This window comes from Saxophila tyrrhenica (genome assembly GCF_035928015.1).
Source record: "Saxophila tyrrhenica strain CCFEE 5935 chromosome Unknown scaffold_5, whole genome shotgun sequence".
In the NCBI taxonomy this organism is placed as follows: domain Eukaryota; kingdom Fungi; phylum Ascomycota; class Dothideomycetes; order Mycosphaerellales; family Extremaceae; genus Saxophila; species Saxophila tyrrhenica.
This window is the reverse complement of record NW_027041737.1, coordinates 1,065,966-1,093,868: the sequence shown is the minus strand read 5'-3', so window position 1 is coordinate 1,093,868 and position 27,903 is coordinate 1,065,966. Positions and strand designations below refer to the sequence as shown.

Here is a 27,903-nt window from a genome sequence, read left to right as displayed (position 1 = left end):
ACTTCACAATGGATTACAAAGACCAGACCGCGTTTGTGACCGGAGGAGCCAGTGGAAGTAAGGATTCTGCATATCTAAGCTATCTCATGCTCTGACCCGTAACACAGTTGCTCGCGCGCTTACTCAACGATTGATCGATGGAGGGTACCACTGCCATGAAGCCTTGCCAGCTGTGTCAAATGGATCTAATGCATTTATAGCGCGCGAATCTTCATCGCCGACATCAATCTAGATGCGGCACAATCTTTCGTTGACGAAATCAACCAACAACGACCAGACACGGCATTCTGCACCAAATGCGATGTCAACTCGTGGGATGAGCTGACCTCAGCCTTCTCCAAAGCCATCGAAATCTTCGACAGGGTGGACTATGTTTTTCCGATTGCAGGCTTGACGGAACGCCAGGTGATACCCAAGCCGAGCGAGCAGCAGGATGTGAAGAAGCATGGCTTCGTCAAGCCGGACCTCGCTGTATTCGACACTAATGCAACTGGCATGATAAACTTGGTCCTGATTGCGGTGCAAGCGTTCCGAAGGCAAGAGAAGAGGGAGGAGCTTGGCGGTATGAGAGGGAAGAGTGAGTATTCCGTTTTCTGAAAGATGGCAAAGTATTTGATCGCTGATGCACAACGCCCAGTCGTCTGCGTATCCTCTACCTGCGGCCTCTACGCAATCTACGGTGTACCGATTTACACCGCATCTAAGCAGTAGGTCCCTTCAATTGCTCCAGACACGGACACGCTGACGATTCTCAAAGGGCAATGGTCGGCATCACCCGCACCTACGGCGTCCTGCTCCCATCCGAGGGCGTGACTCTAAACGCCATTTGTCCCCACGTTGTCAAGACGGCCATCTCCAAACATACTCCGTGGTGGTACGATGATCTGGAGAAGCGAGGGTTACTTACGGACATTGGCCAGATCGTTGCTGGGTTCGAGGAGTATCTTGGGAAGAGCACGAGGAGTGCTGAATGTCTCGAATGTGGGCCTGAAGGGCGGCGTGTGGTTGAGTTCATTGTGAGTGTATCTGTTGCCATTGTTCGTGAATCAGTGGCTAACGGAAATTTGTTCAACAGGACTACATGGGCGAGAAGACGAAGCTCGGCTGTGAGGCCGTGATAGAAAGGAGTGCTCGCACGAGCTTGTGGCAAGATCAATAAGTACTAATCATCGAACTTCGCATTATCACAACGCTCCACCTTTCAGCCTGCCTTCACGAAGTGGTCAAACAAATTGACCGCCTGCAAGAATGCCGTCTCCGTCGCAAACCTGACCTTGGCGTCTTTCAGATCGGCCTTGAACGCAAACCCATGATCGACATCGCTATACAGGCTGATCTGGTATGGAACATCCATATCCTTGAGTATTGCTTCGGTCTCATGGCGTTTTGGCGCCGGGAACAAGTCATCCGTCTCTGGCCATGCCGTCAGCAATCACTCCTCGTTCTGCCAGTCTTGCGAGCAAAGAGCACTCACCAGCGGCAGCAATAGCCAACGGGCCCCCAAGCCCTCTCACCTCCTCCGAAGTCACGGCCGTCGGATGCGCAATGAATCCAACATCCAACCCCTTGCCCTCCGCCAGGAAACGACAGACATACTTCGCACCGAGACAGTAGCCCACCCCTCCCAACTTCTCGACACCATAGTCCTCACGCATTGCTTTGATAGCTGCTTCAGCGATCGGCATCACGGTGTCCGGGCCATGCTTGCCCATCCATTGCCCGAGGTTGAATTGCCTGCTGGGGTTCCAGTTCAGGGGGACATTGTCGCCGAGCCAGATGTCCGGGATGATGGTGAAGTAGCCGTTGGCTGCTAGTTGATCGGCGATGCTGGGTTAAGACATTTGGTAAGTATGTGTGGGTGGTGGGAGGAGGGGAGCGAACGAACAGTCTGGCGTTAATAAGCTCGTAGCCCATGAAGTCCGGAAAGATGATGACGGCGTTCTTGGAGCTGCCGTCTTTGGGGTAGGTAATGTAGGCATCGTCTGGGTGGGTTGAGGAAATGAGTTATATGCGTTGGGCAGCAAGGGAGCAAGACATACAGCCTCCGACCTTCTCTACCGTCCCGACTGCTTCACCTTCGTGCTTTACTCCGACGATGCAACACTTGCTTGGTGGATGAGATGCCATAATGCAAAGATCAAGGACAAGTTGCAACCCGATATCGATGATAGCCACCGTCACTGATCGTATGTTATGTAGACAATGCCCTTCACACGCCTTGGACTTGGCTAGATCTCGACTGACATGCACGCAAGTGCCAATACTTCTACGAGCATGATTATTGGGCCATCCAGCTTAACAAAGAGCTGACAGATCTCTAGCATGAGGAAACGATCAGGAGACCGTTCAGTCTTTGGCGGAAAACATGGCGTGACCGTCCTAGTTCGCTTGCAGCAGGCAACGTTGTGGCACGTATGCAGAATAACCGAGACTTTCAACTTTTTGAACGTTCAAAGGAGCGAATTGTCTCCTCATCGAAGGATCAAAAGTTGATTCCACATCACCGTCACTGCCTACACATGTCTTCCAACCTTACATCCACCCAGTAGTAGACCGCCTCTTAAGCCCAGGCGCCTCACTCCTCTCGTTCGGAACGACCTTAATCACCTTCTTCAATTCCTCCCTCCGCTTCTCCGCCCGCACATCCTTCCAGCTATCCAGTAAGCCGCCGAAAACACTATTCTTCCTTCCTCTTGGGCTTTCCGGTTCTCTCAAACCAATCCTCGTCTCGTCCAGCGGCCTCGCTGGAGTGGAGATGTGAGTATACTCAGGTATCGAAGGCGTCTGAGGCTGGCCGAACAGACGCCTAGATGAGTGCACAGAGGTGCGAGCTTCGTCGAACGCTGTCTTCGTACGTGGGGACCAGCCGAGATGGTTTTGAGCTGGTGGGAGATGCACTTGGGTAGAGACCAAATGCGGCGAGCCTGGTGCGACGGTAGCCGATGTAAGGTGCTCGTAGTTGCGCGGCTCCGGTACCTCTAGCGGACTGGCGAGCAGGTCTGCGTACCGTGCCGCGCCTTCAGCTAGCCGTTGGAACAGCGGCTGCTTTATTTTAGCCGTCGAGCCACTGCCGCGGCGCTGCCAGAAGCCGTCGTCGAGACTGCTCGTCCGGATGGGATGGGGTGGTGGGTGTCGAGACGTTAGACCTGCTGTTGCTAGCCGGTCAACTACGAAGTCTGTAGGTCGTGACGGTAGTGGTAAGGTATCCGTTTCGGCTCTGACGAACTTTGGTTTCGGGCTTTTGCTCTGGCCCTTGCCCTTGCGAGAAGCGACGAAAGGGTAGAAAGCTGAAGCGCGAGCGTCGTCGCTTCCTCTCCTGCACCGAGGCCGTGAGATGTTCTGCTGTGGCGATGGTCTGGTCGGAGCTGTCGAGATGACAGATGGTGGTGATATCGGAATAGACCCGCTCGTACTCCGCCTCTGGTGAGACGAACCCCTACTGGCAGAAAGCCGAAATGGATATGAGCTGCCGCTAGACCGTCTCGAACCGTTCCTGCTTGCATCCCGTGTGCTCCCTGCACGCCGTGGCGATATGGATGAGCCGCTTGGCGATGCATTGATCGCACCTGGAAGCTTTGCCGGAGGCTTCGTTTGGAACAGAGGTCGAGGAACCAGCTTCATCTTCATCTTGATACTGTCGTCCGAGTCAGTATCGTGGTGCTGAGAAGTATCTCGTGCTGGTGAGTCAGGGAATCGATACTGTTTCGCAGCTTCCCGCTCACTGCCTCGAGTAGGCGAAGGACTCTGTGGTATCTTCCACTTCGTTCCGTAGGCGGAGCGCTCCACTGCCCGTTGGCCTCGATATCGTGGCCTTCCGCGTTCTTCATGTGCGTTGTTGTCGCTGGTTCTTTGAGGACCTGATGTCGGTGGTTGCATAGTCCTCTCTGGTCCCGTGCCCACTTTAAACGCCTGTAGGTATGGGCTTCGCACTGTCGATCCAGCTTCGGGTACAACGGACTCGATGCGTACACTAGGAGTCTGACGAGGCAATGCAATGCTCAGATGTCTGCCATTCTGGTCAAGAAGAGTCGGTGCTTGGGGTACTTGCGGCGGACGTTCTGGCATGAGCATGTCCATGGAATCCTTTCGAAGTGGCTCGTGGGATCTTGATCTCTTCCCCGTCTGAGCACGAAGCTCTTCCGGGAGAAGGTGAACCGCCCCTGGTGCTTGGACATTTGCTTTCGCTTGTGCTAAAGAGATCGTCTGGACTGGCTTCTTGGGCGCTTTTCGTGAAGATTGGCGCGCAGAAGAAAAGCTTGGTGACTCCTGGCGTGCTGGTGAAGATGCAATGGTGTCCCGACTCTCAGTAGGCGATGGGGTAAAAATGAGCGGACTATATATCCGAGGCTGCAGTAATTCCTGTACAGGCGACTTCTCACCCAGATGAGGTGTACTCGCGCTGTAAGCCACCGGCTGAAGGACAGGTAAGGGTGGCATAGGCTCGTCCGCGAAGTCCGCGCTGGTCCAGGAGAAGTCATCGTCGCCATTTCCACCCCATTGGCTGACAGTTCGACTGTATACGCTTGATGACCGGCGGCTAGCGTATGAAGATGGGTTCTTCGACCGAGCTGGGGAGGTGTGTGAAGTTCGGCGAGCGATGAGCGGAGTTGGCGGTAGCGGTTTGGCTGGGTTGGGAGGCGGAGTACGCTTGAGGAACTCCTGGAAAGACGGGACGACGTTCTCCATGCCGGTAAGCGATGGCGATGAGGAGTCGTCTCTGGATGCTGGTGGCCGTCTGAGCGTGCCGTTTGGTTGTGGTGATAGCATGCTGTGACCAGACATCTGTACCGGTCAACTCCCCAACCACTCCCATGAGTGTCGTCTCGAACATTGAGTAGAAGGATGACTCCATAATGATTCTTTCCATAAGACAAAGGGCATTCGCGGACAGCTTAGGTTTCACGCCTAGTCCCATTGCGGTAGAGACAATAGACTGTTCAAGTGAACAAAGAAAATCTTTCCCAAACCGGCGATATCTGGTATCAAACATAACAATGTGTCCTGCTGGACGGTGCAAGTGCGCAAGTTGAAGTCACAAGGGTCCTGCAGGCCTGAGGACCGTAAGTGTAGTGCCATATCTGTAGCAAAACGCCCGCATTCCAGTGACAAACAGCATCAAGCAGACCCGTTCGGTTTACTTGACACACTCCCCTCTGCATCCTCGGACTTGTTAAACTCCTCTGCTCCGGGCGTTTGCGGTACGTCAACCTGTCTCCTCATTAGCTGAGTCCTGCCGCAAGTCAGACAACAACCTACCAACACCGCCGCATCCCTCAACCGCTCCTCCATCAATTTCTGCCTCCTCTACCCAAACCACACCATTAGCCTACCACCCAAACTGAATGACTCAGGGGCCCGATCATCTCACCTCCCTTTCTTCACTCGTCATCTGCATCAGCCCCTCCGCCTTCGATCCCCTCCGTTCCCGCAGGCGCTCGGGCGACGTGGGCGTAGCATCCAGTTCAACGGGCTCCGTGTTCACGTCTACTGTTGGTTTTGAGAGGGTCAGTTCCGGATGTTTGTTACTGGAGCCGCTGACTGGGGAGACTGGGGTGGCGGTTGAGGCCATGGCGTTGAGAATTTCGAGCTGAGATGGAGAGAAAGAATGTCGGACGAGACACGCTGATGTCCGCGGATGGAGATGGAAGACTTCAAGCGAACATGAAACAACGCCAGACGAAAATCAAGAATGTAGAAGTGTGTGACAGGTTGACAGCGATCGACGGTCAGGTGCTGGAGCTCTCAAGGCTGTGTATCGTATCCTTGTGCTCGCACACCCTTCCGCCCCACAGAGCCAACTCTTACCAATGAGGCTGACGGACCGCGCGTAAGAAGGAAACAATCAGGGAACGGCAGCAAAAGGAACATGAAATAGTGCGACAATGAAGTGTTCAATGCAAGCTTCGTTATAAACATCCGAAGTATATACTTCATAGCCAGATCCGCTGCGCTGTGCTACATGGGAATCATCGTATCCAAAAACCAAAACCCAGGGCCCCCATCCTGTACAACACCAGGCCAATATGCCAAAATCCCAAATCTACTCGCCCTTATCCCCCACCGGCTCAGATTGCTCGGGCTTAACCTTCAATGTCTCGATATTCTGAATCGCACTCTGCAATGCGCTCGTCAGATCCATGTGGAAGAATGGCCGATTCAGCCCTTGCACGACCGCCGCCTTGCCCATCCGGAACTTCTCATCGTACTGGCTATTCCTTTCGCTATCCTCGTTGATGCTGTCGATCTCCCGTGAAGTGACTTGGCGCATGTGGCCTTGCTCGACGTCCTCTTCGGCCTTCGGCTCATGCGACAGGACGCGGTTGACTCTCCGCTCGGCTTCAGCCGCGGCGCTGTCGCTACCACCTAGCTCGGCCACGGAGAAGAGAGGTTTCCATCGCGAGAAGTTTTCGTCGTCCTCGGGTGTTGCGAAGCCGAAGCCGGCAGAGGCCAAGGCACGTTTGGTCCAGCGATTGTTAATATGGGCAAAGTGCCATTGTACCTTGTCAGGTGCGGCGTAGCGATCGAGCTGGTTGCGCACATCGATCAGGTTCTGGACGGATGTGAGGTCGACGTTGTTGACGGAGGCAAAGTCAAGGATGATCGCTTTGAGGTGAGGACGGCCATGGTCGACATGCTCCTGGCCACGGCGTGGGCCTGGGTCGTTCCAAGGTCGGTCGCCTTGGCGTCCGTATGAGTTCGGGTTTGTCCTCTGAGTCTCCTTGAAGATGGTGTCGAGCAGGTAGTCAGTGTAGTGGTTGGCGTTGGGGTAGTTGAAGCCTTCCGAGAACCGGTAAATGAATATGCCAGGGTACGGGTGCTCCGGCTTGATCAATGGGTTGGAGCCGTCTTCATTCGTAATCGGCAAGAAAATGTTCCTCACGCCAGCATCCGGGTCGTTGTCAGGGTTCCTGGCATTCATAATACGCCCATCATTGGTCTCAATCAGGTGATCGCCGATGACCGAGTGGACCTTCACCTTGCCAAGGAAGCGTCCTTGAGCCTTGAAAGCACGGAAGAGGTATAGAGCCATCGAGCAGGTAATGGTGACGTAAATGCCGTTCTCGATGGAGCTGAAGATGGTGACGAAAACGCCAGCGAAGAAGATTGGCACTTCCATTGGCGATGTTCTCCAGAACTGGTAGACTGTGTTTGGTGGGGTGATCAGGTCGCCCACGGCGTGGATAATGATGGCAGCGAGCGATGCTTTCGGGATGTAGAAGAACACCACTGGCAAGGCATAGATGGCCAGGAGCACGACCATGGCAGTGATGAAACCAGCGAACGGCGTTCGCACACCAGCCTTGGACTTAATGGCAGTACGTGAGAAAGATCCAGTGGCAGGGTATGCTCCAAGGAATGGACCGAGGAGGTTCGTGATGCCGATGGCTACCATTTCTTGCGAAGGGTTAATGGTGTAGTTGTTGACACGTCCGAAGGACTTTGCGATGGAAATGTGCTCGATCAGGATTACAATCACCGAGACCGGGATGTAGCTAACGAACATGCTGACGATGTTCGAGTTCATCTTTGGCACGGCAGCATTCTGGAAACCTCGCGGCACTGGTCCGACGAGTGAGAATGGCGCCGCGTCGGCCGAATCCGCGCTGCGATCGGGAAGGTTCAGGTTCACCATCGCGCTGATGAAGGTGTATAGCAGGATGACGAAGACAGAGCGCATGGTGTTCAAGAAGAACCATAGCTTCCTCTTGGCTGGCTGCTTTCTAGCCAAGGTGTTCAAGGACCATCGGATGAGGTACAGCATGAAGAGTGCGGTTAGACCCATGGCTGCGTCCAAGTTGCAATTCGGCAGGTTGCGTAGCGTCTTGATGACGACCCAGTATGAGTGTTGTCGTGTGTCAAAGTAATCGGAGATACCCAGCAGCGTCGGCACCTGCCCAATGGCGATGAACAAGGCTGATCCAGTCATGTAAGCGGCGATGGCGACGAGGGGGATAAGCTCGACGAGCCATCCCAGTCTGGCGAGCCCGATGAAGCAGATGACTCCTCCGCAGATGACTGACAGTGCTGTAGCAATAATATGGGGAGGGACATTGGGCTCGATAGTCTGCGCATGAAGGATGACTTCGCCAGTGACCGTAGACATGACAGCGACGGGCTATCAAAGACGTTAGTACCCCATCACGAACACATGCGGGACGTCGAACTTACGCCAATGGTGATATCCTTGGATGTAGCAAAGAACCAGTAGAGCAGCACGCCCATGAAGGACGAATACAGCCCGAACTGCGGTGGTAGCTCAGCCAGCGATGCGTAGGCCATACCCTGCGGCACGACCACAGCTCCGATGGTGATACCAGCCACCAGATCTCCTGCGAACCATTGCAAGTTGTATCTTCCTATCCAGTGCAGGAAGGGGAACAAGTCGTAGAAGTACCGACCAACCTGGCGACCAGTGGGCGTGATGCTCCGAAACCAGTCGGCGACATGAGGTTCGTCTTCGAGATAGCTGTCCGCGCTGCCCACCGAGAAGGTCGACTCGCCTCGAGTAAGCTTGTCGTTGGTAGGGTTGCGATAGTCGAGCTTGATGCCTAGGCCCTTGGCCAGAGTGTGGCCGACCTTGGAGGTGGACATCTTCGAATGAATCGTCGAGGCGAGAGGTCCAGGAGTGGCTGCCGGAGACACGAGACGTGCGGCGTGCTTGTCTTTATCGGCAAACCGTAATGGTGGGATATCTATGTAAGATGCGCCAAGGAGGGCTAGATATAGCCACCGTGCGTGAGCTTCGCTGATGGGGCACTGAGGCGCTCAATGAACGACTGCAAGTGTGGTCTCGCCACGGGATGGGCTCGTAGGTCTGATGCAGCCGTCCGAACAGAGCGCGCCGGTCCGATGTGTGAAGCGAGCACGCAAGAGCACTCAACTGGCAAAAGAAACGTGCAAAGACGTCGACTGGTCCAGGTCGTCGGTAAGGAACCCTGAAGGCGCGCCAACCACCGGAAATGCTCGAAACTGAGTATCAAGGCGTGGGAGACACGCGTGAGCACGCAAGAAGGCTTGCACTCGCGCAATAGCACTTGAAAAGGTGTTGTAGAGTGCTGTCAAGCTGACCGACACGTGGTTGTTGATCCCCAGACGGGCACGTCTCGAGTACCGTTGGAGCGGTAGGGACAAAAGTGTATTGTTGTCAAATGAGGACAGCGGGTTGGAGGACAAGAAGTGTCTCTGGGGGAGACAGAAGTCACCTCGAGGGCCATCTTCGCCATTTCCATAGGAGAGTGGATCAACAGGGTGAGCCTTGGTGTCGATGTCGTGATTCTGGGTGCACGCTTTGGGAATGGCCTGAAGCCGGGGCGCCGCAAAATCCCAGACAAGAAACCCAATCAGAACGTCGTCTGAAGGCGTCATTGTGAACCGACCCCTTTCCGCGTCGACCGCTCTTCTCTCAACGCCGGCAGAGTTCGTCGACAAACTTCGAACGAAACTCAGTAGAACGATGGTCCATTGGCGGGAACAATTCGGCCCCATTGCGCACTTCCAGACTTTGTTCTTACGTCGGCTCTTACGTCGAGGATACGAAATCATTTCATCGACGACCCATCATAAACAACCCGAGAGTTGCCGCGGCGGCTGTTCTCAGTAGATTGACGAGTGATGCGCGCATGGTCTGATGCATACCACGACAGGGCACGGTACAGTAGCGACAGCAACACCTCCTAGCTGCAGGCGGCATCTGTATGCATATGCCCGCGAGGCATCCTTTGCAAATCTACCAGTCGCTGGAGAACATCTGGCCACGTCGTGGGTGGTCGTTGTCATCGAGCTATGCGTACTCCGGACAACCGGTAGTTCTGCTCGCACCGGGCGCGCATGCGACAATGGAGCTTCTGAACAGATCTTCTATCGCACAACAAATCCCAAATAGCTGTTAGAGCACGCGATTGTGCGCCATGCTGGAGCCCATTCCGAGGTGTGCGTCGTTGTCACCGGTGGTTGTCGTTATTTCGATACTCCAGGTGCCGATGGACGTATCGACTTGTCAAGGCAGTCAGCTTGGAAGGTGACCATCATGGCCTATTGACGGCGACGGTAATGTCGACAGTCAGTTGTGAAGAAGTGAGGTGATGTGGCGGATGTGCCTTCCATCATCGTTGACAGCTCCAGCCGTTTGACACTGACAGCTTCAAAAGCAAAAAGCAGCGTTGAAGCCTTGCCAAGATTTCCGATCACGTGGCGACTTGTTCTCAACTTCCACACCAACACCGATCGAGTCTTTCCTCTCTTTGATCGGGGAGGTAGTAGACAATGCTACTGAAAAACGTTGAAACAAAAACATCGTATCAGCTCTGCTTTCCAGCTTCCAACCCCTCGTGCGCTGGACGTTTGTTTCCCGCCCTTGAAGTGGCATTGTCAGACACGGACAACAAGAACTTTGCGGAAGGTAGGCACTGTTAAGCATCTGAAGCAGGCAGTGGTCGTTCCTTTCCGCTGTAAAACGCCGAGAACACGAAGACCTCATCCTCTCAGCCTGTTGTCAAGCACTAGGTACTGAGTAGCTGGAGTGATGAGATGCAGGTAGGTGGTGCAGGATGAGAAATATCATTTGCTTATGCTTTTGGTCCGGTGCAACGTCCAGAGATAGCTATGTTGTGTCTGTTGCCAACCCCGTTTCGGGACTTGCACGACAAAAACGTACCAACTTAAACAGAGCAAGCGGATCGAGCAGAACTTCAGGAAGCCAGCAAAGGCTGCAACAGCGACCTCTCCCGCCAGCCAGCCGACGAAGCCATTATGGTTGCTTCCATCAACATCGTCGCCTTGTACTGGAACTGCCTCGTAACGTCCACAGTCCCACCACCCGGAGATGAGAAGGTCGAAGGCACAGTTCAGCTCTCTAGAGGTATGTCAGCATCTCTTACGGGTAAGGACTGGTCTCCGACAAGACGAATTTGCCGTCAGTACGCTGCGATCAAGGACAGGTCGCAAAGCTCGAGGCCAGGCTGCGGCGCGACGGCGGCTCTCTCACCGTCGTCAAACACTGCTGGGACTAACGCGGTAAGGATACAGATGTCTCTTGTTGACCGATGATCTCTGATTGTTCCCACAAAGCATGCTGCCATCGGCTGTATCTTCAAAGGAGAGTCTTCCAATCTCTTCTGCGAGGAAACGCCCCTGAGTCTGCAACACGCATGCCCTTCGAACGAGCTGATTGCCGCTGCCGACCTTCCAAGACCTTGCACACCGGTCCAAGACTTGGACGTCAATAGCCTCTTGATCTTCGTCTGCCCCCCTAACAATGCTACAGACGATTTGATCGGTCCCGGATGTGGGTTGGATGCATCTTGGCCAAAGGGCTTCCAACATGCCCGTAATTGCCTGCTCGATGCGAGTAATTAGTTGTTGACCGCAGTCATGAGTAGATCCTTCACGCCTGAACAAGACACAGACTCAACGAGCAACGGACAGGTAAGCTTGTGGGAATGTCCTGTCGATGTTTAGGTTTCCATGGTTCTGTTGCGTTTGAATTGCGTATGTACCTCAAAGTTTCTTCCTCCAACCCCACGTTGTCTAGGCCGGGATCTACCTATAGTTTGTCCATACAGCCGGTGTTGGAAGTTAGAATTCAGGATGTAGGCGGTACATGTACTTTTAAAGACTGTGATAGGGCACGTGAGCACGCGGCAAGTCAATAAAATATTGATGGGAACATTGATAGAAATATTGATTGGCTGTCCTCATGCATGACTGCATGACGCGACTTCACCTCACAGTCACGCATCCTCATTTAATCTGCGTACAGATACTCTGTCTATATGCCTCGTCAACGCATCGACCTGAGAAATGCTGCAGAATAGCAGCCCATCCAAACACAATGCTATGCTAGGAAAAACAATCTTGCATCCTAAGTCAACCAACTACGACGAAGGCAACGAGGAGGACTTCAAGACACCTCCAGCAAAGCGAGTCAAGCGGAGTACGGTCCAATATGAGAGTCCGAGGAAGAGAAACGTCGTACCAGACTCTGATGCGGATAGCGAAGATGAGGTCTATGATGAAGAGCCACGGAGCAGACGAACAGATCTCGAGTCTGCCCTCCCGCCCATCGAGACAGACAAGGAAGCCATCGAGGCCTACGAGGCTACAAGAGCAGCTGAACAAGCGGAACTGGGACTGAAAGAGCGGTTGGATGGACGGAAGTGGGAAAGAGGGATGACGTCGATCTATGTCGACGCCTTCAACCTTGCGCTCGATACGGTGCTGGAAGACGAGAGCCACTTGTTTGACGAAGCGGAGCATGCTGTCTTCAAGACATGGCGCGACTTATCATACGAAGCGCAGTATCTGTACGTGCGCCTGTTCTTACGAAAGACTTCGAGCTGGTTCCGGATCAACAGACTGGGATACCATAGCGACATTGCGGATCTGCCGAAGGCCATCTCAGACTTGCAATTGGAGCGCGATCTACCAAAACCATCGTCGCAGGTCGAAAGGCACGCCGGCGAGTTCGAGACACCAGAGGGAACAACTCTTGGATCGTCTTTTACCTTTGCGGATCGATCAGAGGACTGCATCAGAGATCTTGAAGAAGCTTCGTCGTTGCTGCTTTTGGATGAACTGAAGGCGTTAGCAAAAGACTTCAAAGTCCAGGGAAAGAATAAGAAGGAACTCTTGAGAGCGTTCCGGAGAACGAGCAGTACGCAGACCGGACTGGGCTTTGCGTCCTTGAAACGGTCAAACACCGAAGAGACCACTGCGTCGGAGGGTGTCGAGCAGGACAGCAGAGAAGCAACTCCAGCGAGAGGTGAGAATCGCGATGCCTACTTCGTCGGAAAGATTATGGCCGAGACAGGACCTTGTATTCGTCTGTCGCTGTCAGTTCTGCGACTCTTCGAGAGAGTACACCTGGTGTTTTACCGGTCTACGGAGTGGACTGAGAAGTCGCTCACAACCATCATTCTGGCCCGCATCGCACGGCGTAATTTTCCGCAATACATTGTATCGCGCTCAGCCAATATCTTCGCATCACGTCCACTACTGCTGGAGTTTGAAGCGGCCATCCGTACACAGTTCAAGGTCGACAATATTCTCGAGTTTAATGGCACGCCGCGAAAGGATGATCTGCAAGTAATTCTTGACATTTTCAACGACGTGTACGACAGATGGAAAGTCTTGCTGGCCGAAGAGCAGACGAAGGAAGACAGCATTTACTGCACAGGCGAAGGCGCGTACCTACGCCGCCTCAGCCCTGCTTGGGTGTACACACGTATTGTCCACAAAGGCGCCTTCGTGCTGGGCAAGTTCAAAGACCACAAGCGGGAGCACCAGATCCTCAGCGAGCTTCTAGCACAAGGCCTATTCCACACCAGCCGACGAGGCGACTGGTACCAGCGCAAAGCACTTCTGGAAGAACACTACATGCACCTCCACCTCCCCTCGCCACCCGAATGCAAAGATGCCGAAAGCAAGAAGAAACACTGGCGTCGCATCGCCCTTCAAACCTGCGAAACCGGCCTTCAAGACCAACTCACCCACCTCATCTACCACCACGACCTCCAAAAGCGCACCACCAAACTCGAAAAAGCCCTCAAAATCCCCAAACGCGAACAACACGAATTCGCGCACGTCCGCCTCACCAAACCCGCCGAACGCACCTTCCACGGCATCCGCATCGAACGCGCCCCAACCCTCACCCGCTCCTCCTCCAACCCCACCTTCCGCCGCTCCAGCTCCCAACCACCCACCACGAACCGCGGCAGCAAAACCATCTGGCTTGACCCCGCCTCCGCAGAAACCGACACCGAATGCAGCGTCGAAGAGATGTGCCTCTCCTCCTACCGCGCCCTGGGTTGGAAAGGCTACCACTGCGAATCCGGCATCCTGCGCACCCTCTTCGCCTACCTCTTCCTCGACATCCTCTTCCTCTACATCCCCAACGTCTTTCAAACAGAATTCCAAACGTGTCCGTTGGACTTACACACGGATGCGTTTTACCCGAGTCGCATGAGCGAGGTGACTGCGCGCTTGAACGAGGTCTCGAACGGCGGGGCGGAAGGGTTGGTGCGGAGCGTCTGGGAGGAGCATGCGGAGAGGAGGACGTGTGTGGTGGGGTTGGATTGGGGGTTTGAGGTGCGGGATTTGGTGGAGATTTGTCGGGCGTGGGAGGGAGGGGCGTTGGCGAGTGCGATGAAGGTGCTTGTGCAGGAGTATGGGCAGAGAGGGGGCGGGGTGCCGGATTTGTTTTTGTGGAGGACGGGGGAGGATGAGGGTGATGGAGAGGGCTCCGGAGAGTCTCGGTATGTTGGAGTGGAAGGTGTGCAGAGAAAGGGAGAGGTGATGTTCGCGGAGGTCAAGAGCGAGAATGATCGCCTGAGCGACACGCAGCGCATGTGGATTGATGTGCTGTCGGGTGCTGGGATACGGGTGGAGCTGTGCCATGCTGCTGCCAGCGAAGTACGAGTCAAGACATGATGAAGATACCTTAGCCGCGTAGCCTTGGATACAAGACGAAATGCTTCACAGAAGCGTCCGCGATCCACGTTTGACAATGCCGACATCACTTCATCGTCCCTTGCCCTTCGATTGGCCACAGATATTATCGCGCTAGCTGGCGTTCATCTTCATGTGACAGTAAAAGTGAGTGTCAGTTTTCCCCTCCCAGCGACATGGTCATAAGTTCTCCATGCCCTGAAAATTGTAAATTCTCCATGCCCGCTCACGCTGCTGCAGTTGATTGCGTATGTATGTGTCCCTCGGCTTGCGTGGAGACTCGACATGAATCATCTCGTTGATGCATGGCTCGTCGACGTATGCCTCGTGATTCTCGTGACTTCGTAGTCATACTGTCGTACTGCTCATGAATATTCATTGCCGCCATCCCACTTCAAACACTTCACTTTGCATGCGAGAGCATCTGCTCGTAAACATCCTCCGGTATCTTCCTCGCGAAGTTGACGGTGTAGTCAATCACCTTCTGCGCTCTGAGCGGCTTGAAGTCCGGCTTTGGACTATCATCTGGTCAGCCTCAATCACACATCCCTTTGTCCCGTCACACTCACCTCTGCGTACTCAACAGCTGATCCCTAATCAAAACAACCTGACTAACAATACACAACAAATTCAACCCCGCCCCATACGCGAACAGAAAATCCCACAGTCTCAAAACCTCCGGCAACGGCGGCGTACAAGCACACAGCGTCAACACGCTCGGAAACGCGTAAATCTCCGCCTTCATACCCTTCCCCAGCAAATGCGACGCGAGCTTCGGGTCCACGATCCCTAAGATCTGGTCTACCAAAGCGAGACCTTTGTGCACGCCTTCCATGCTCCCGCGCACGTAGCCGGGGCATTCGTGCGTGACGTACCGGTCGAAGGCGGCGAAGGCTTCGACTTCGCTGCGGGCGGCGTAGAGGAAGGGGGCCGCCATGACGTTCATGCCTTGGACGTAGCCGACGCTCGTGTGGGCGGTCGTGGAGTCGGCTTCAGAGTCTTCCGTGACCGAGCCGCGAGCGAAGCGGGACGGACGGTCGTTGTTACCACCACCTGCGCTGGTGACGCTGGCGGGGGAGTGGAAGATGTCGCTCCCGTTGTCGGGGACGTTGAGGGACAGGTTCATCATGGGCGGGGAGTTCCAGCCTTCTCTTCTGCTTTCCTCTCTGTCGCACAACTTCCATGCTACGGCGTTGAGGACGCGGGTGAGGCTATTTTCGCTCACGCGCCGGCGGAACAGGGGGTCGGTGGTGAGGGTGCGGAAGGTGTCGTCGCGGATTTTGGCGTAGGCGGGGGAGGCGCCTTGGCCGACCAGGTCGAGGTAGGCTTTTGTGGAGAGGGGAGGGGCGTTGAGGAGGATGAGCCAGATGTAGATGCGCAATTCGGAGAGGCCGTCTGCGCTGGAGGGGAGAGGGTCGAGGAGGAGTGTGCGGCGGAGGTCTTCGAGGCCAGAGGCGTGGGTGGTGAGCGCGGGGTTGGATGGGTGCGGGTTGGGGCCTTTCTGGAGGAAGAGGTCGAGGTGTGTCATGATTGCGCTGATGATCGGTGTTCAGTATGGATGGTCTCGGTGAAGTCGCTATCCTCTAGCGATCATGATACTTGACCGTCTTCCGTTGCGCTGCGAGCAATGTGTTGGTTGGAGAATGGCTTCATGTTGCAAGTCGCGTTCACGAGGTGAAGTGAGCTTCGACTAGCGCCAATCACGAAAACAACCACGCGGTCACATGTTACCACTACCAAGGCATTCGAACGACTCTTCTTGGATGCTGTGGGGTACGCATTGTGTTCTGCTCAAGCTATCGACGTCGTATCTACATCCTCTCCATACATTCACGTCGTCCCTCTCACTTCTTCCCCACCCTCCTCTTCCTCCTTCCCTTCTCCCTCTCATACTCCTTACTCTCCTTCCCCTCCTCCCCCTGAATCTCCGCAATAAGCCGTCTCTGCTTCCGCTCATACTCCCGATCCTTCTCCTTCTTCTCCCTGAGCCCCTCTCTCGCCAGGAAACTCGCATCCTTCCTGAGCTCCCTGATCGCGCCCTTCCGCTCGCGTTTGTACTCCTTCTGCAACTTCCTCGCGTCGCTGCGGTCTTTGTCGGGGTCGTAGTGTTTGTCGGGATCGAAGGAGTCTTCGAACTTGGGAATGGAGGTGCGGATGGCGAGAGGTTTGTGGTGGTGGAGTTCGAGCGGGCGGCGGGCGGTGCGGGATTGGGCGAGGAGAATGCGGAGGTGTTGGAGTATTGGTTTGGATTTGGGATGTGTGGATAGAGGTGTCGAAGTGAGGGCCGTGTTGAAGGGAGTGAAGATCTCGATGAAGGCAGGTTTCGCTTTCCAGAGGTCGAGCATGGTCCTGAGGTTGGCTAGGTGGGCGGAGGTGTGCTCAGTTGATGCTTTGGCTTTGGGCGATAGAGCGCAAAGTGTGAAACGGATCGCCTCTGGGATGTAGCGTTTGCTCAATCGCTGGTAGTGAAGTGACAAGGCGACCAGGAACAAGCCTGTCGAGTGCTTCTGGGGCGAGTCGGGAACGTTCATCGCAAGCCACTTAGCCATGATTGTCATCGCTGGCGTGACGACCTGATGGAAGTGATCGCTTGTCGGGTAGATGGAGCCAATGGCGGTCAATACGACCATGTCTCCGGCGTGCAGGGTCTTTCCCGTATGTGCAGACTGTAGCTGAGCCCGGAAGGATGTGGCAATGATCTCAGAGTATGTCCGGCTTAGACTATGGAGATGTCGAATGACTTGCTCTGCCACAGGAAGAGGTTGATGATGCTCGCCCATGTATGATAGATGCTCGACAAGGGTAGCGGAGAAGTCGGCCATCGATTCTTTGTTGGTGGCTGACAACGAAGGGTGATGCAATGCACGTATCCGTTGGATGATGGTCGGTAGCTGGTCAGCGGGGCTGTCTTTGACTACTGCGAGTAGCTCCTGGTGGGATCGAGGGCAGGGGTAGGTAAACGCAAGACCTTGTCCTCCGCCAGGCGCTACGAGCTGCTGGGAAGCTGCTGCATCGTTCTTCTCGCCACCACCTAGTATGCCCTTGACAAACTCGTCTTCTTCCTCGTTCACCGCCGGCTGCTCTTCATCCTCGATGTCCGATTCAGCCTCACTCATAGAGGCATCGCTCACATCGAGTTCCGATCCACTAGCGACCAACTCATCGTCAAGAGCAAACTCGTCCTCATCTTCCAAGACGATCTTCTCCGGCTTCGTGTTTTGAGGCGCATCAGCCTGTGTGAATCCAAACTCGGCAGCCTCGTCAGGCCTCTCGTCCATGTCGTCTCCATTGACCGCTCTAGGCTCTTGCTGTTCATCATCAGAGACTTGTTCGCCACGCATCCTTTTCGCCCTCCTTTCCTCAAGATCTTTCAACCTCTCCGCCTCTTCCTTGATCTTCTCCTCCTCTGTCTTCGTCCGCTCGGAGGGCTTTGCTCTCTGTTCTCGAGCCAACTGCTTGATGCGCGAGTCGTAGTCCTTCTCAACAGCCTCGCGATCCGCGCCCTCTAACAACTTCAACCGGTCTGGATTCACTGCCGTCGCATCGCCGCCGTTGGTTGTGGGCTCGGCTGGCTGCGGTGGAGCTGGTGCAGGTTTGCGTCCACGCAGCAAAGTAAGAATGTCGCCAAATCCTTTGTCCAATTCGTCCCTCAAATCATCGTCGTTCTCCTTTGCCTTCTGCCGCTCGTATTTGTGGTACTTGGACTTCGCGATGACCTCCTCCATGACCTCTTTCCGGCTCTTCTTCCTTTCCGGCTCATCGTCTGCTCCGTCACTAGCTTCCTCCTCTCCTTCGCTTTCGGGCTTCTCAATGTCGCTACGCCGCCTTTTCCTCCTCAACAGCCCTCCACTTCCTTCGCTCCCTTCGTCTTCACTTCCACCAGCAATCTCGTCATCCCCCAGATCGTCCAGCCGCCTCCCACCATGCGTTAAGCCCATACCCAGTCCACCCTCCTCGTCATCACTGCCCTCTAGATTAAAAACATCCCCCGCCCGTCCCCTTTGCTTCTCCTGCGCAAACCTCTGCACCGCCCTTTCCTCAGCCGTCAACCCCTCATCGCCCTCCCCAATTCTGCGATCCACGAGCCCACCAACTTTGTTCCGTCTCCGTAGCTCCGGCAACAGCGTCGCTTTCCTCATCTCCTCGCCCGCCGACTTGCTAACCCCAGGTCGGTGCAAGACATCCTTGTACTTCCCACCAGTTCTGTTCCCATTGGCTACCGGGCGGTCATTCGCATTCGAGAACTTTGGAGGTCTTGAAGAAGGCGCGCGGAACTCGAAGGGGTTGAAGGAATCTCGAATCTGTTCGAGGGCAGCATGCTTCTGGATGCGGTCGTTGGTGCCTTTGGCGGATTTGGCATTTTTCTTTTGCTTCTTCGATTTTTGAGGGCCGGTGATGCCTTGTTCGCGCAGTGAAGATTTCAGGCGCTTCAACTGCGAAGGCGGCATGGTATGCGATCGTTGTTGTTGGAGGATGGTGTTCGACTCTTCACTTTTTCTGGAGCTTCGGATGCGATAAGACGGGTAAAGCCGCTAGCGTCGCGATAACAACCTGGATACATATGAGCCGAAGCAAGTTCAACCATGCTTCATGCAAAGAACATCAACGAGATGTAGATGTCTCCCGAGCACGAAGAGACTCATTCCAAATCACGACAAAATGAAAGATGCCGTCGAGGATCGATGACCGCTGGCTTTGGCTCAGTTTTGGGGTCATCTCGATCGCCACAATCTACGGCATTCGTCTCGCCTTCCAAGACCTGATCAGTTTGACCAAACTCGATCCCCATGACGATGAAGAGAGGAAGAAAGATGAAGAACATCCGGAAGATGGTAATAGCTACTCTGCAAAGCAATGTGTTATCATGGAATGAATGGCTGATTCCCTCCCCAGCCATCTCCCTAAAAGACCTCAAAACCCTCACCACCTCCCCCAACTCCGCCATAGCCAACTCCGCCATCTCCCTAACCGTCTCCCGCGTCCAGCGCGACCCCTCCGTCACAACCTCCATCCGCCGCGACCTCCGCTCCGCGGACCCCCGAACCCGCTTCCTCGCCACCACAGCCCTGGACTTCCTCTGCCACCACCCTTCCTACCCCGGCCACGACGCCGACAGGCCCAGCCGACGGCTCCCATACGATGACTTCGGCCGCTCGACTCCCGATCGCGTCCCGAACGAAAGCGAGACGGAATGGGTCGTTGCGCAACTGGCCCGGCGAGCGGAGGCTAGTGACCCCGTTGCTGGGCAGATGATGGGGCTCGTGGAGCGCGCGAGGACGATCGATCCGGGTGGTATGTTTGGCCCGCCGGATGAGAGGAATCCGTGGGTGGGGGAAGGGGAGGAGGGGGTCGTGCCTAGTATTGAGGATCCGGTGGCGGGGTGGACTAATGTGCCAAGAGCAAGGCCGCAGCCCGGTGGTGGGACTGCTGAGGAGGATGCGGCCGAGTTGCGCAGGTCGAGACGGGAGGCAGTGGTGATGATTGATCCGCATGGGCACGTTATCGTAGAATAGAGAACGTTTGGTCGGTAGGCAGAGGTTCACAGGATCTGACTAAACGTGAGAGGCGACCTCGAATGATTCCCATACCAGTCATCATTTCGAAACAAAGTGAATGGTTGATAGGCGGCTATGAACTCTGCTCCATCTCCCAGCTCAAGCGAGACGTGCGGCAATCACATTGACCCATTCCAAATATTTCACCCGCTTCCGCTTCGTCGCTGGAGCACTCTGTGTCGCCAAAGCAGTCGGTACCGGCAGACTCAGCGGCCGACAACACCCAGGCAACTCCGGACACTCCCTACACTTCAACCACCCCACCCCTCCCAGAAACATCACTCCTCAACCCCTTACTCCTCTCCAAAGCAAAGTACCCCAGCGCTGGTTTGATGACGAAATCCAACATCGCGTACACGGGATCACGTTGCTGAACCCGCGCCGCTGTCCCAACGACCTGCGCGTGGAGGTTGAAGAGGTCATAAGGATCGACCGCGTTGCTGGCGTGAGCGAAGATGATGATTTTGTACGACTTCATGACACCCGGCGCTCTTGGGACGTGACTGTACTGGACCCGCTGCATGACAGCCTGAGCGAATCCCTTGGGGTTGTCGGCCCAGCAGCGAAGCTCCTGGACACAGTACGCTGCGAGGACCTTCTCGCCGTTCAAAGCGGCGTCTTGGTGGGTGATGGGTTCGTAGAACGCGCCGTCCTCGAAAGCCCGGTGTGTGACGCGGCTCGGGCAGATGAGGGCTTGCTGGATGTCGTCGACTTCTACCTGATCCTAAGGGCTCCGCTGGTAGCAGGGGATGGTGAAGGCGAAGAAGAGACACTCCGTGCGCTCGAGATGGCGCCAGCCGATTTGGAAGAAATTCGGGGGGCGGGTGAAGGCGCCCTCCCATGCGTTTGAGAAGAAGTTCCGGAGGTCCGTAGTGATGTCGTCGACGGATACTTGAGTGCCTTGCGGTGCTTGAGCGAATGTTACTAAGTTTACCTGAAGCATTTCGAGCAGGACATGGCTCGTCAGGTTCTGGTCCAAGTGGATCCAGATGTGAAGGTCCATCAGCGGATTTGGCCGGAGTTGCGTCTCCCTCATCCATTGCTGGTATGAAGTAGGATGCCGAGTGTACAGACGGAGATCCTCGAGGTTGAACTTGGGACCCGTCAGCGCCTCGAGGTCGACTCCTCGGTCCAGCCTGCTCGACAGGTTTCTACGATAGGAGTACTGGGTAACCTCTGATACACAGACAAGGACGCCCACGCGATATGAGAGGTGGAAGCCACGGCAGTTATCCGATTGCACTTCTCCCTCCTCCCGTGGCGGCGAAGCAGCGAAATTTTGCTGGAGACCTTGCTCCTGCCACACTTCCGCACGAAGCTGCATGCGCCTGATGATTCGAGGTAGGTCGTCATCCGCGATCCGAGTGATGTAGTTGTTGAGCTCATGAACAAGCGGATACGAAGATCGTGCCAGTGGTAGGCCCCCTCCACGGTTCAGAGTCTGCTGTATCTGCTCGAGGTTGACCTGGTCATGGTGACTGGCGGCGTAGATATGCACCTTGACGATAGCGAGGTGGAGCATGTGACAGTGCCCGTCGAGAGGCATTACTGCGGCGAACAGTTGCAGCACGTCATCACGCACGTACACCTGGAGCGCTTTCCTGTCGTATTCGAGAGACCGCAAGTTGACCTTTTCCAGGACTACGCCGGGGTGCATTTGGCCATGGAGGAAGACCACCGCCAGGCGTGATATGTGATCGTGCGTAATGACAGACATGTTGGGAAGGCCTGGTGGATAGTGGTTAGCGGATGTCTTCATAGATCAAATTGGCAGCACAGTGAAGCGCTGAACAGCCCTTGACCGTGTCGCCCAGGTGTCCCTATACTTACTTTGGAAGCTTTGCTTGAGCCTGCGCACCTACGACGAGCGAGCGAGCGTTCTGGTTTTGTATTGCTGCGATCAATAGAGTTCCAAACAAAGCCTTGTGGTGCGAATGTGTGTTAAGCTGCAATAGAGTTCATATCGAAGATGCTGACCATCAAGACCCATTCCTCATCTTCTCCATCTGCTCAGCCTTTGGAGCAACATCGCAGACCTCACCGCACTTCTTGCAGGTGCGAGCGGCCTCGTTGCTCTTGAACTCATTGACAGCTGCCTTGATCTGCGTCCCAAGATCCTTCATGTGGAAAGAGGCTTCGTGCACCTTGTCGCCGCAGTTCTGGCAGTACCAGCGCAGGGTATCCACGCTGTCTTCAGGTCGCGGTTGTTCGATCACGATGCCGACGGTGTTCTCGAAGCGGACCGGGTTATGCGGCACATTGCCTGGTAGGAGGAAGATCTCGCCTTCGTTGATGTAGACATCCTTGAATGCTCCGTCCTGGACTGTCTTCAGAAGCATGCGGCCCTTGTACTGGTAGAAGAACTCGGGAGTTGAGTTGATGTGGTAGTCTGTCCGCGCATTTGGACCACCGACGACCATTACGGTCAGAGGATCAGCGTAGACGCAGTAGTTGTTGATTGGTGGTTTGAGGAGGTGGGAGTTTTCCTCGAGCCTGCACTTCCGATCAATAAAGTTCAAACATAATCCTTAGCAATTTCTTACCACTTCGGAAGGTTGAGTGGACTGGTCAGTGCCGCTCTCCTGCTTGACACAGAGAAGTTGGCTTGCTGTATCCGTTGTTGTACTCGACATGTAGCAGGGGCCATCGTCGGAGTCCTTCGAGATAGTCGGTTCGCCACAGCGAGCGGCGCTCTTCGTACAGACTGCATGGTCGTTGTGCTTGCTGTGTAGCGTTTATGGGGAGATTACGTAGATAATCAGACACTGTAATGAAGAGGGTTCAGATGGACGTCGATGATTTGAAGACGCCTCTCATACGTCCATTTGTAATCGAGACGATGATTCAATCGAGGTGATGTCGAAGCACAGGAAGGCCCACAGCGAGACTTCCGGCACCGGCGGATCCCTCCTCTATTCTACACGCTGATCTGCCGTTCTTCTGAGGCCCTGTCGGAAGCAGTGCAGTCGCTGCTATATAATATAACGCTTGGTGAGAAGGGCATGTGAATGGTCTGCAGAACTGTCGCAGTGATGAAAGTGTTTGGGAGCGAATTGACAAGACGCTAAGGTAGGTAGGCGGCCTAGTTCGTGTTGCATGTGAAAGTGTGAGCTTGGATCACGCGTCGCCTAACAACAACACTTCCGAATAACTTCCCCATACATCTCCATGCCTGGGAAAGATGCCATGGCCGCCATGGGCCTTCTGGCGTCACGACCAACCCACCGCGTCATCTACCAACGATGACAAGCAAGACAGGAGCACCGTTGCTCCCAAACCAACCTCATGGGCCACTCGCCTTAATAAGACCGAATGGACGACCACCCAGACCATCCTAATAGCCGGTGTCACCACCGCAACAACCCTCGCCTTCCTCCGCTTCTACAAGACTCACATCCGCCGCGTACCCAGCATCTCCCACCTCAAACCTGGAGCCCTCCGCAATCGCAGCTTCTACGGCCTCGTCACCCGCGTTGGCGATGGAGACAACTTCCACCTCTATCATACCCCCGGCGGTCGGCTCATGGGCTGGGGCTGGGCGCCTCGTCGAAGAGTCAAAGATATTATGGAGCGCGCGAAAGCGAAGGGGACGCAGACGATGCACGTTCGTATTGCAGGGATAGACGCGCCGGAGATGGCACACTTTGGGCGCCCGGAGCAGCCGTGGGCAAAGGAGGCGTTGGAATGGCTGAAAGGATGGATTGGAGGGAGGTATGTCAGGGTGTATCCATTCCGGCAGGACCAGTACGAGAGGGTGGTAGCTTCGGTGTACCGACGGAGATGGGGCGTGTGGAAGCAGGATGTGGGCTTGGTGATGCTGAAGAGGGGCTTGGCGACGGTGTATGAAGCGAAGAGGGGAAGTGAGTTTGGAGATCAGGAGGAGGTGTATCGCGCTGCTGAGCTAAGGGCGAAGCAGAAGGGAGTCGGGATGTGGCAGGACCAGGGCCTGATCAATCGTCTACTTGGCCGTAAAGGGAGCTCTGAGAGTCCTAGGGAATACAAGACGAGGATGGCGCAGCAGGAGAAGAATGGCAAAAGCGCAGACATGGCTAAGTGACCTGCAACTCCTCACGCTTCGATCCCACTGAGTCCGAATGAAGTGATCTTCCCCGTCGAGTCCATCGAGCCCAAATTGAGTGACCTTCCCCATTCCCTCCTGCACACGCGGCAAACGGCCCAATCTCAGCGCCCCTCCAATCAACTTACCTTATATATCTATTCCTCAAAGTCCCACATCCTATCAACCGGGCAGCCCAGGCCCAGGTGATATCATCCTCAAGCCGCGATCATCCTAAGCGACACCAATGAACGTCATACCAGGGCGTTGAAAGAGGTGACACAGAGGGCGCAGGGATCCTGGAAACCTGTGTAATGAAGCAACGACTTAATTGCAGTTCTTCTCCTCCTCCCCCTGAAGGAGGTTTTTTTTGCTCTTCTGAATTCCGATTTCCTTCTTTTTTCTTTTGGTTTGTTGGGGGTGGCGGTCGTTTCAAGGGGGTGTGCGAGAGAGCATAAGATAGGAGCAATGATATGATGACTTGTCATGACGAAGGATGGCCTTTTGCACAGAAGTACCTCCTCGAAGTAAAAGGTTGTCTTGTTGATGTTCTAGAATAGTGCAGTCGCGGCAGTGCCAGTCGACTCACTCTCTCATGTCCTTCCATTTTCGGAGTGCATACATAGTTCTTGTTGCCATAATCACAGCAACGCCGACTCGCATTAGGAGCCCGGCCACACCGTCGTATCTACGCACAGTCATAACTCATAAACCATCAAACCATTCCCACCCTCTCTAACCCTCATCTCTCATAATCCACCACCCCATCAACAACCCACACCTCCCCATTAGCCACCCTCTCTACCACCCTCTCCACCCCCACCCCCTGCGGCATAACCACCGCCTTCCCCTCCTTCCTCTCCCACCACACCTCCCCACCCCCCATCGTCTTCACCTTCACCCCTTCCTCCCAAGGACTCTCTGGCACCACATGCGCTTCCGCGAACCGCTTCATATTGTCCTGCGCGCGATCATCTCCCTTTGCGCCTTTATACGCCGCGGCGCCGAACTGCGAGTAATCCTTCGGATCTTCCCACGGTTTCCTCGGCAAAGAAGTGATCGCTTTATTCGACGGCGCGAGCACGGTCGTGTTCAGCGCACTCGTCTCGAGCCGGGTCGATACGCTGGGCACGGAGCGTGTGAAGGAGGCGAAGATGTTGATGCTGCTCTGGGCGCCGATGACGTCGGAGAGGATGACGGCGGAGTTGGACTCGTGGTTGGAGGTGGTGGAGGGGTCCATGGGGTGTTGGTATTTGTTTGGGCGGAGTTTGGGGTTGAGGTTGGCGGGGACGGCGCGCTCGCCGTGGGTGAGGAAGGGGATTAGTTGGGCGCTGGTTGTTGTGAGGAGGATCGAGGTTGTTAGGAGGGTTGTTGGTTTCATTGTGGCTGGTTGGGGAAATAGTTCGTTATCAAGGCAAGAACATGAACAGGAATGTGGTGTCGGATGACGGAGTGGGCCGTCTGTAACTTCCGCTTTCGGACATCAGAAGGAAAGCTCATCACGTGACAATGGTAAAGCTGGGATCCTGAGATTGAGTCCTTCAAGTGCATCCACGATCATGAGAGGTCGTTAACAGCACAACGAGATCGTCTGCCCTTACAGAACCGAACTGGTCATCGGACATGCTGCATCCACAAAAAGTCGCCCATCGTATGCTCCCAGAACCCATCCAAATCATCCCAGACTTACGTTTGCTGACCCTTCTCAAGATCCGCACCCCTCTCTTTCACAGAGACCCCAGCCTCCGCCGCCTTCTCATAATACTCCCTTACAGGCGTACTAGCATTCGACTCCGAGCCCGTCCTGCCATTCCCTGCCCCTGTGATGAACCCCAGCAGATCCATCGGCCGCTCTTTCAGGACCGTCCTCATCGTGCCGCGCATCTCCATCTTCCGGTGTTCGGGCGTGTTGAGGCCGTGAATTAGATCTTGCGACGCCGCCAGTGAGTATGCCATAAGGTCGACCGGGCGCAGTAGATTCCACGTATCCGACCCAAAGCCGAGCCGGTACGTCGCCATCGCCCAGCGGGCAGCGAGGGTATATGCGTTTAGCGCGATGAGCACGGAGAGCACGAGACCGATATAAGTCGTCGGAGTCCAGCTCATGCGAATAACGAATAGATGCGGATACATGGTCATCACAATGGGCTCATCCGTCACCCTTGCCCTCTGCATCGCAAGGTCGTAAGTCTGCTCCGACCAACTCGTCTGGATAAGATGGTAGACTTGATTCACGATCTGGTCGAAGCGCGACATGTTCGCAAACACATCCGAGCCCGCGCCGGTGGGAGGGTGGTCGTTGAAGAACGTCGAGTAGCCGTCCGGGCCGGAGATGACGGCTCCAGCGCCTTCGAGTGCATAAGGCAGGTCTTTGAAGCCGGAGAAGCCTTCGCCGCCGGCGGAGCGGCCGTTGGGACAGCGCTCTTCCGTGACGTTTGCCCGCAAAACGCCAGCGTTGAGAGTGAAGTCTACTTGTCGCCAGGAAGAGCCGAGGTTGTCTTGGTACTTGATCTGCGTCATCTCGCACCGCGCTGCGAAGTCGTAGGTAGAGCCCTCAGGGACGTCGGAGATGTCGGGGTCGGCGCCGTCGTACATGAGGCGATGGAGCAGGGTGGCATAACCGACCTTGTCCTTCCATGGGTCCGCGGCACCGATCATGGTGGTGAAGGGGTCTTCGGAGTACATCTGCGATACCATGACGCCCAGGCCTTGGTTGTCGATGCGCAATTTGGTGGCGCCGTAATTGTAGACGCCGTTGGGATAAGGCGAGGCAATTTTGTACAAACCGGTGTCCTGGGGGGTGTCTTCTCGGGTGTATTGGTTGTACTCGGAGACGTTGAGAGACTTGAACTTGACAAACTTGCCGTCGATGGACTCGCAGGTCGTGTGGTTGATGGGGACTTCAGTGCATTTGATCAGGTGAGGATCCAGGACTGGCAGGCAGTACCGACGGCGGGCATTCTCGAAAGGAATTGAAGCGACTTCGTCCGCGAAGTGCTTCATGGCGTAGTAAGGCAGGCCCATGGTTCCATTCCGTGGATCGAAGGTCACTCCAGCGATGGAGTAAGATTGGTACGTGACGAGTTGTGAGCTCATGGCGTGCAAAGCCAGCACGTACGTGCATTTGGGGCTGTTGATGTCGTCGGTACAAGGATCGACAACAACGCCATCGAACTTATATGGGATATCGATGCTGAGGGGGATGGCGACAGGTACTGGCTCGCCCTTGTCGGAGATGATGTCCTCGATAACGAACTGAGGTCTGTGAGCGTATGTTTTGATGTTAGGAAAGGGGATGAACATACGATGACGGACAGAACCGAATGGATGAATGCAAAGATGATCATGGCGGCAAAGTAGAACGCCACCAAGCGATAGACAGACTTGTTGCGGATGACGGGAAGGCCCATGGCCACCTTCGAGCCACTGGCGGCCTCAAAATGCACATGGAGGCGTGGGATCGTGAGTTCCTCATTGCGAAGTTCAGTCTTCGTTTCGGCTTCGTTGGTCAGACTAGGAGAAGGCGACGCTGTTAACGCACGCTTGTGTACGACATGCCAGGGTGCATGCTTACCGGCGGCAGTGGCTGAAGAGAATGCCGATGACTGTGGCCAGGATGGTGATAAGTAAGTTCACGACTTGCTGAACGTCCTTCTCGGTGTAGTTTGTAGTGTAGCGAGGAAGGGTAATTTGCGAGTAGGTGAGAGCAGCGAAGAGAAACAGCACAGCAGAGCAGATGCCTACTGCCAGCAGATGGGCAAAGGCATCTCGGGCAATGGCTGCGTTGAGGGTACTGAGCTTCATGTTGAAGGTCGTGAAAAGATGACTTATCTGGAGTTCTAAAAC

The 27,903-nt window shown here is 55.0% G+C and overlaps 12 protein-coding genes across 12 annotated transcripts; 4 read left to right on the top strand and 8 right to left on the bottom strand.

The window, feature by feature from the left end:
- Positions 1–8: 8 nt before the first annotated feature.
- LTR77_003833 (uncharacterized protein) lies at positions 9–1,159 on the top strand (the record flags this gene model as incomplete). Its single annotated transcript, XM_064801088.1, has 6 exons — positions 9–57; positions 108–144; positions 201–577; positions 638–707; positions 758–1,016; positions 1,076–1,159. 6 exons carry the CDS (start codon positions 9–11, stop codon positions 1,157–1,159), a joined length of 876 nt encoding a protein of 291 aa, XP_064661039.1.
- Positions 1,160–1,201: 42 nt separating this feature from the next.
- On the bottom strand, positions 1,202–2,127 carry LTR77_003832 (uncharacterized protein; the record flags this gene model as incomplete). The annotated part of the gene is made up of 4 exons (XM_064801087.1): positions 1,202–1,413; positions 1,475–1,827; positions 1,886–1,982; positions 2,040–2,127. The coding sequence occupies 4 exons, from the start codon at positions 2,125–2,127 to the stop codon at positions 1,202–1,204; spliced, it is 750 nt and encodes a 249-aa protein (XP_064661038.1).
- Positions 2,128–2,532: 405 nt separating this feature from the next.
- On the bottom strand, positions 2,533–4,767 carry LTR77_003831 (uncharacterized protein; the record flags this gene model as incomplete). The annotated part of the gene is made up of 1 exon (XM_064801086.1): positions 2,533–4,767. One exon carries the CDS (start codon positions 4,765–4,767, stop codon positions 2,533–2,535), a length of 2,235 nt encoding a protein of 744 aa, XP_064661037.1.
- Positions 4,768–6,040: 1,273 nt separating this feature from the next.
- Positions 6,041–9,366, bottom strand: LTR77_003830 (uncharacterized protein; the record flags this gene model as incomplete). The annotated part of the gene is made up of 3 exons (XM_064801085.1): positions 6,041–8,116; positions 8,170–8,717; positions 8,883–9,366. The coding sequence occupies 3 exons, from the start codon at positions 9,364–9,366 to the stop codon at positions 6,041–6,043; spliced, it is 3,108 nt and encodes a 1,035-aa protein (XP_064661036.1).
- Positions 9,367–11,370: 2,004 nt separating this feature from the next.
- On the top strand, positions 11,371–14,427 carry LTR77_003829 (uncharacterized protein; the record flags this gene model as incomplete). The annotated part of the gene is made up of 2 exons (XM_064801084.1): positions 11,371–11,424; positions 11,809–14,427. The coding sequence occupies 2 exons, from the start codon at positions 11,371–11,373 to the stop codon at positions 14,425–14,427; spliced, it is 2,673 nt and encodes an 890-aa protein (XP_064661035.1).
- Positions 14,428–14,848: 421 nt separating this feature from the next.
- Positions 14,849–15,973, bottom strand: cdc16 (the record flags this gene model as incomplete). The annotated part of the gene is made up of 2 exons (XM_064801083.1): positions 14,849–14,963; positions 15,015–15,973. The coding sequence occupies 2 exons, from the start codon at positions 15,971–15,973 to the stop codon at positions 14,849–14,851; spliced, it is 1,074 nt and encodes a 357-aa protein (XP_064661034.1).
- A 316-nt stretch (positions 15,974–16,289) lies between these two features.
- NOP14 (nucleolar complex protein 14) lies at positions 16,290–18,893 on the bottom strand (the record flags this gene model as incomplete). Its single annotated transcript, XM_064801082.1, has 1 exon — positions 16,290–18,893. The coding sequence occupies one exon, from the start codon at positions 18,891–18,893 to the stop codon at positions 16,290–16,292; it is 2,604 nt and encodes an 867-aa protein (XP_064661033.1).
- Positions 18,894–19,111: 218 nt separating this feature from the next.
- Positions 19,112–19,958, top strand: LTR77_003826 (uncharacterized protein; the record flags this gene model as incomplete). The annotated part of the gene is made up of 2 exons (XM_064801081.1): positions 19,112–19,277; positions 19,339–19,958. 2 exons carry the CDS (start codon positions 19,112–19,114, stop codon positions 19,956–19,958), a joined length of 786 nt encoding a protein of 261 aa, XP_064661032.1.
- Positions 19,959–20,244: 286 nt separating this feature from the next.
- Positions 20,245–21,717, bottom strand: LTR77_003825 (uncharacterized protein; the record flags this gene model as incomplete). The annotated part of the gene is made up of 2 exons (XM_064801080.1): positions 20,245–20,718; positions 20,935–21,717. 2 exons carry the CDS (start codon positions 21,715–21,717, stop codon positions 20,245–20,247), a joined length of 1,257 nt encoding a protein of 418 aa, XP_064661031.1.
- Positions 21,718–21,979: 262 nt separating this feature from the next.
- On the bottom strand, positions 21,980–22,647 carry BNA1 (3-hydroxyanthranilic acid dioxygenase; the record flags this gene model as incomplete). The annotated part of the gene is made up of 2 exons (XM_064801079.1): positions 21,980–22,493; positions 22,544–22,647. 2 exons carry the CDS (start codon positions 22,645–22,647, stop codon positions 21,980–21,982), a joined length of 618 nt encoding a protein of 205 aa, XP_064661030.1.
- A 534-nt stretch (positions 22,648–23,181) lies between these two features.
- Positions 23,182–24,057, top strand: LCL3 (putative endonuclease lcl3; the record flags this gene model as incomplete). The annotated part of the gene is made up of 1 exon (XM_064801078.1): positions 23,182–24,057. One exon carries the CDS (start codon positions 23,182–23,184, stop codon positions 24,055–24,057), a length of 876 nt encoding a protein of 291 aa, XP_064661029.1.
- A 742-nt stretch (positions 24,058–24,799) lies between these two features.
- Positions 24,800–27,861, bottom strand: LTR77_003822 (uncharacterized protein; the record flags this gene model as incomplete). The annotated part of the gene is made up of 4 exons (XM_064801077.1): positions 24,800–25,388; positions 25,748–27,312; positions 27,363–27,570; positions 27,632–27,861. The coding sequence occupies 4 exons, from the start codon at positions 27,859–27,861 to the stop codon at positions 24,800–24,802; spliced, it is 2,592 nt and encodes an 863-aa protein (XP_064661028.1).
- Positions 27,862–27,903: the final 42 nt, after the last annotated feature.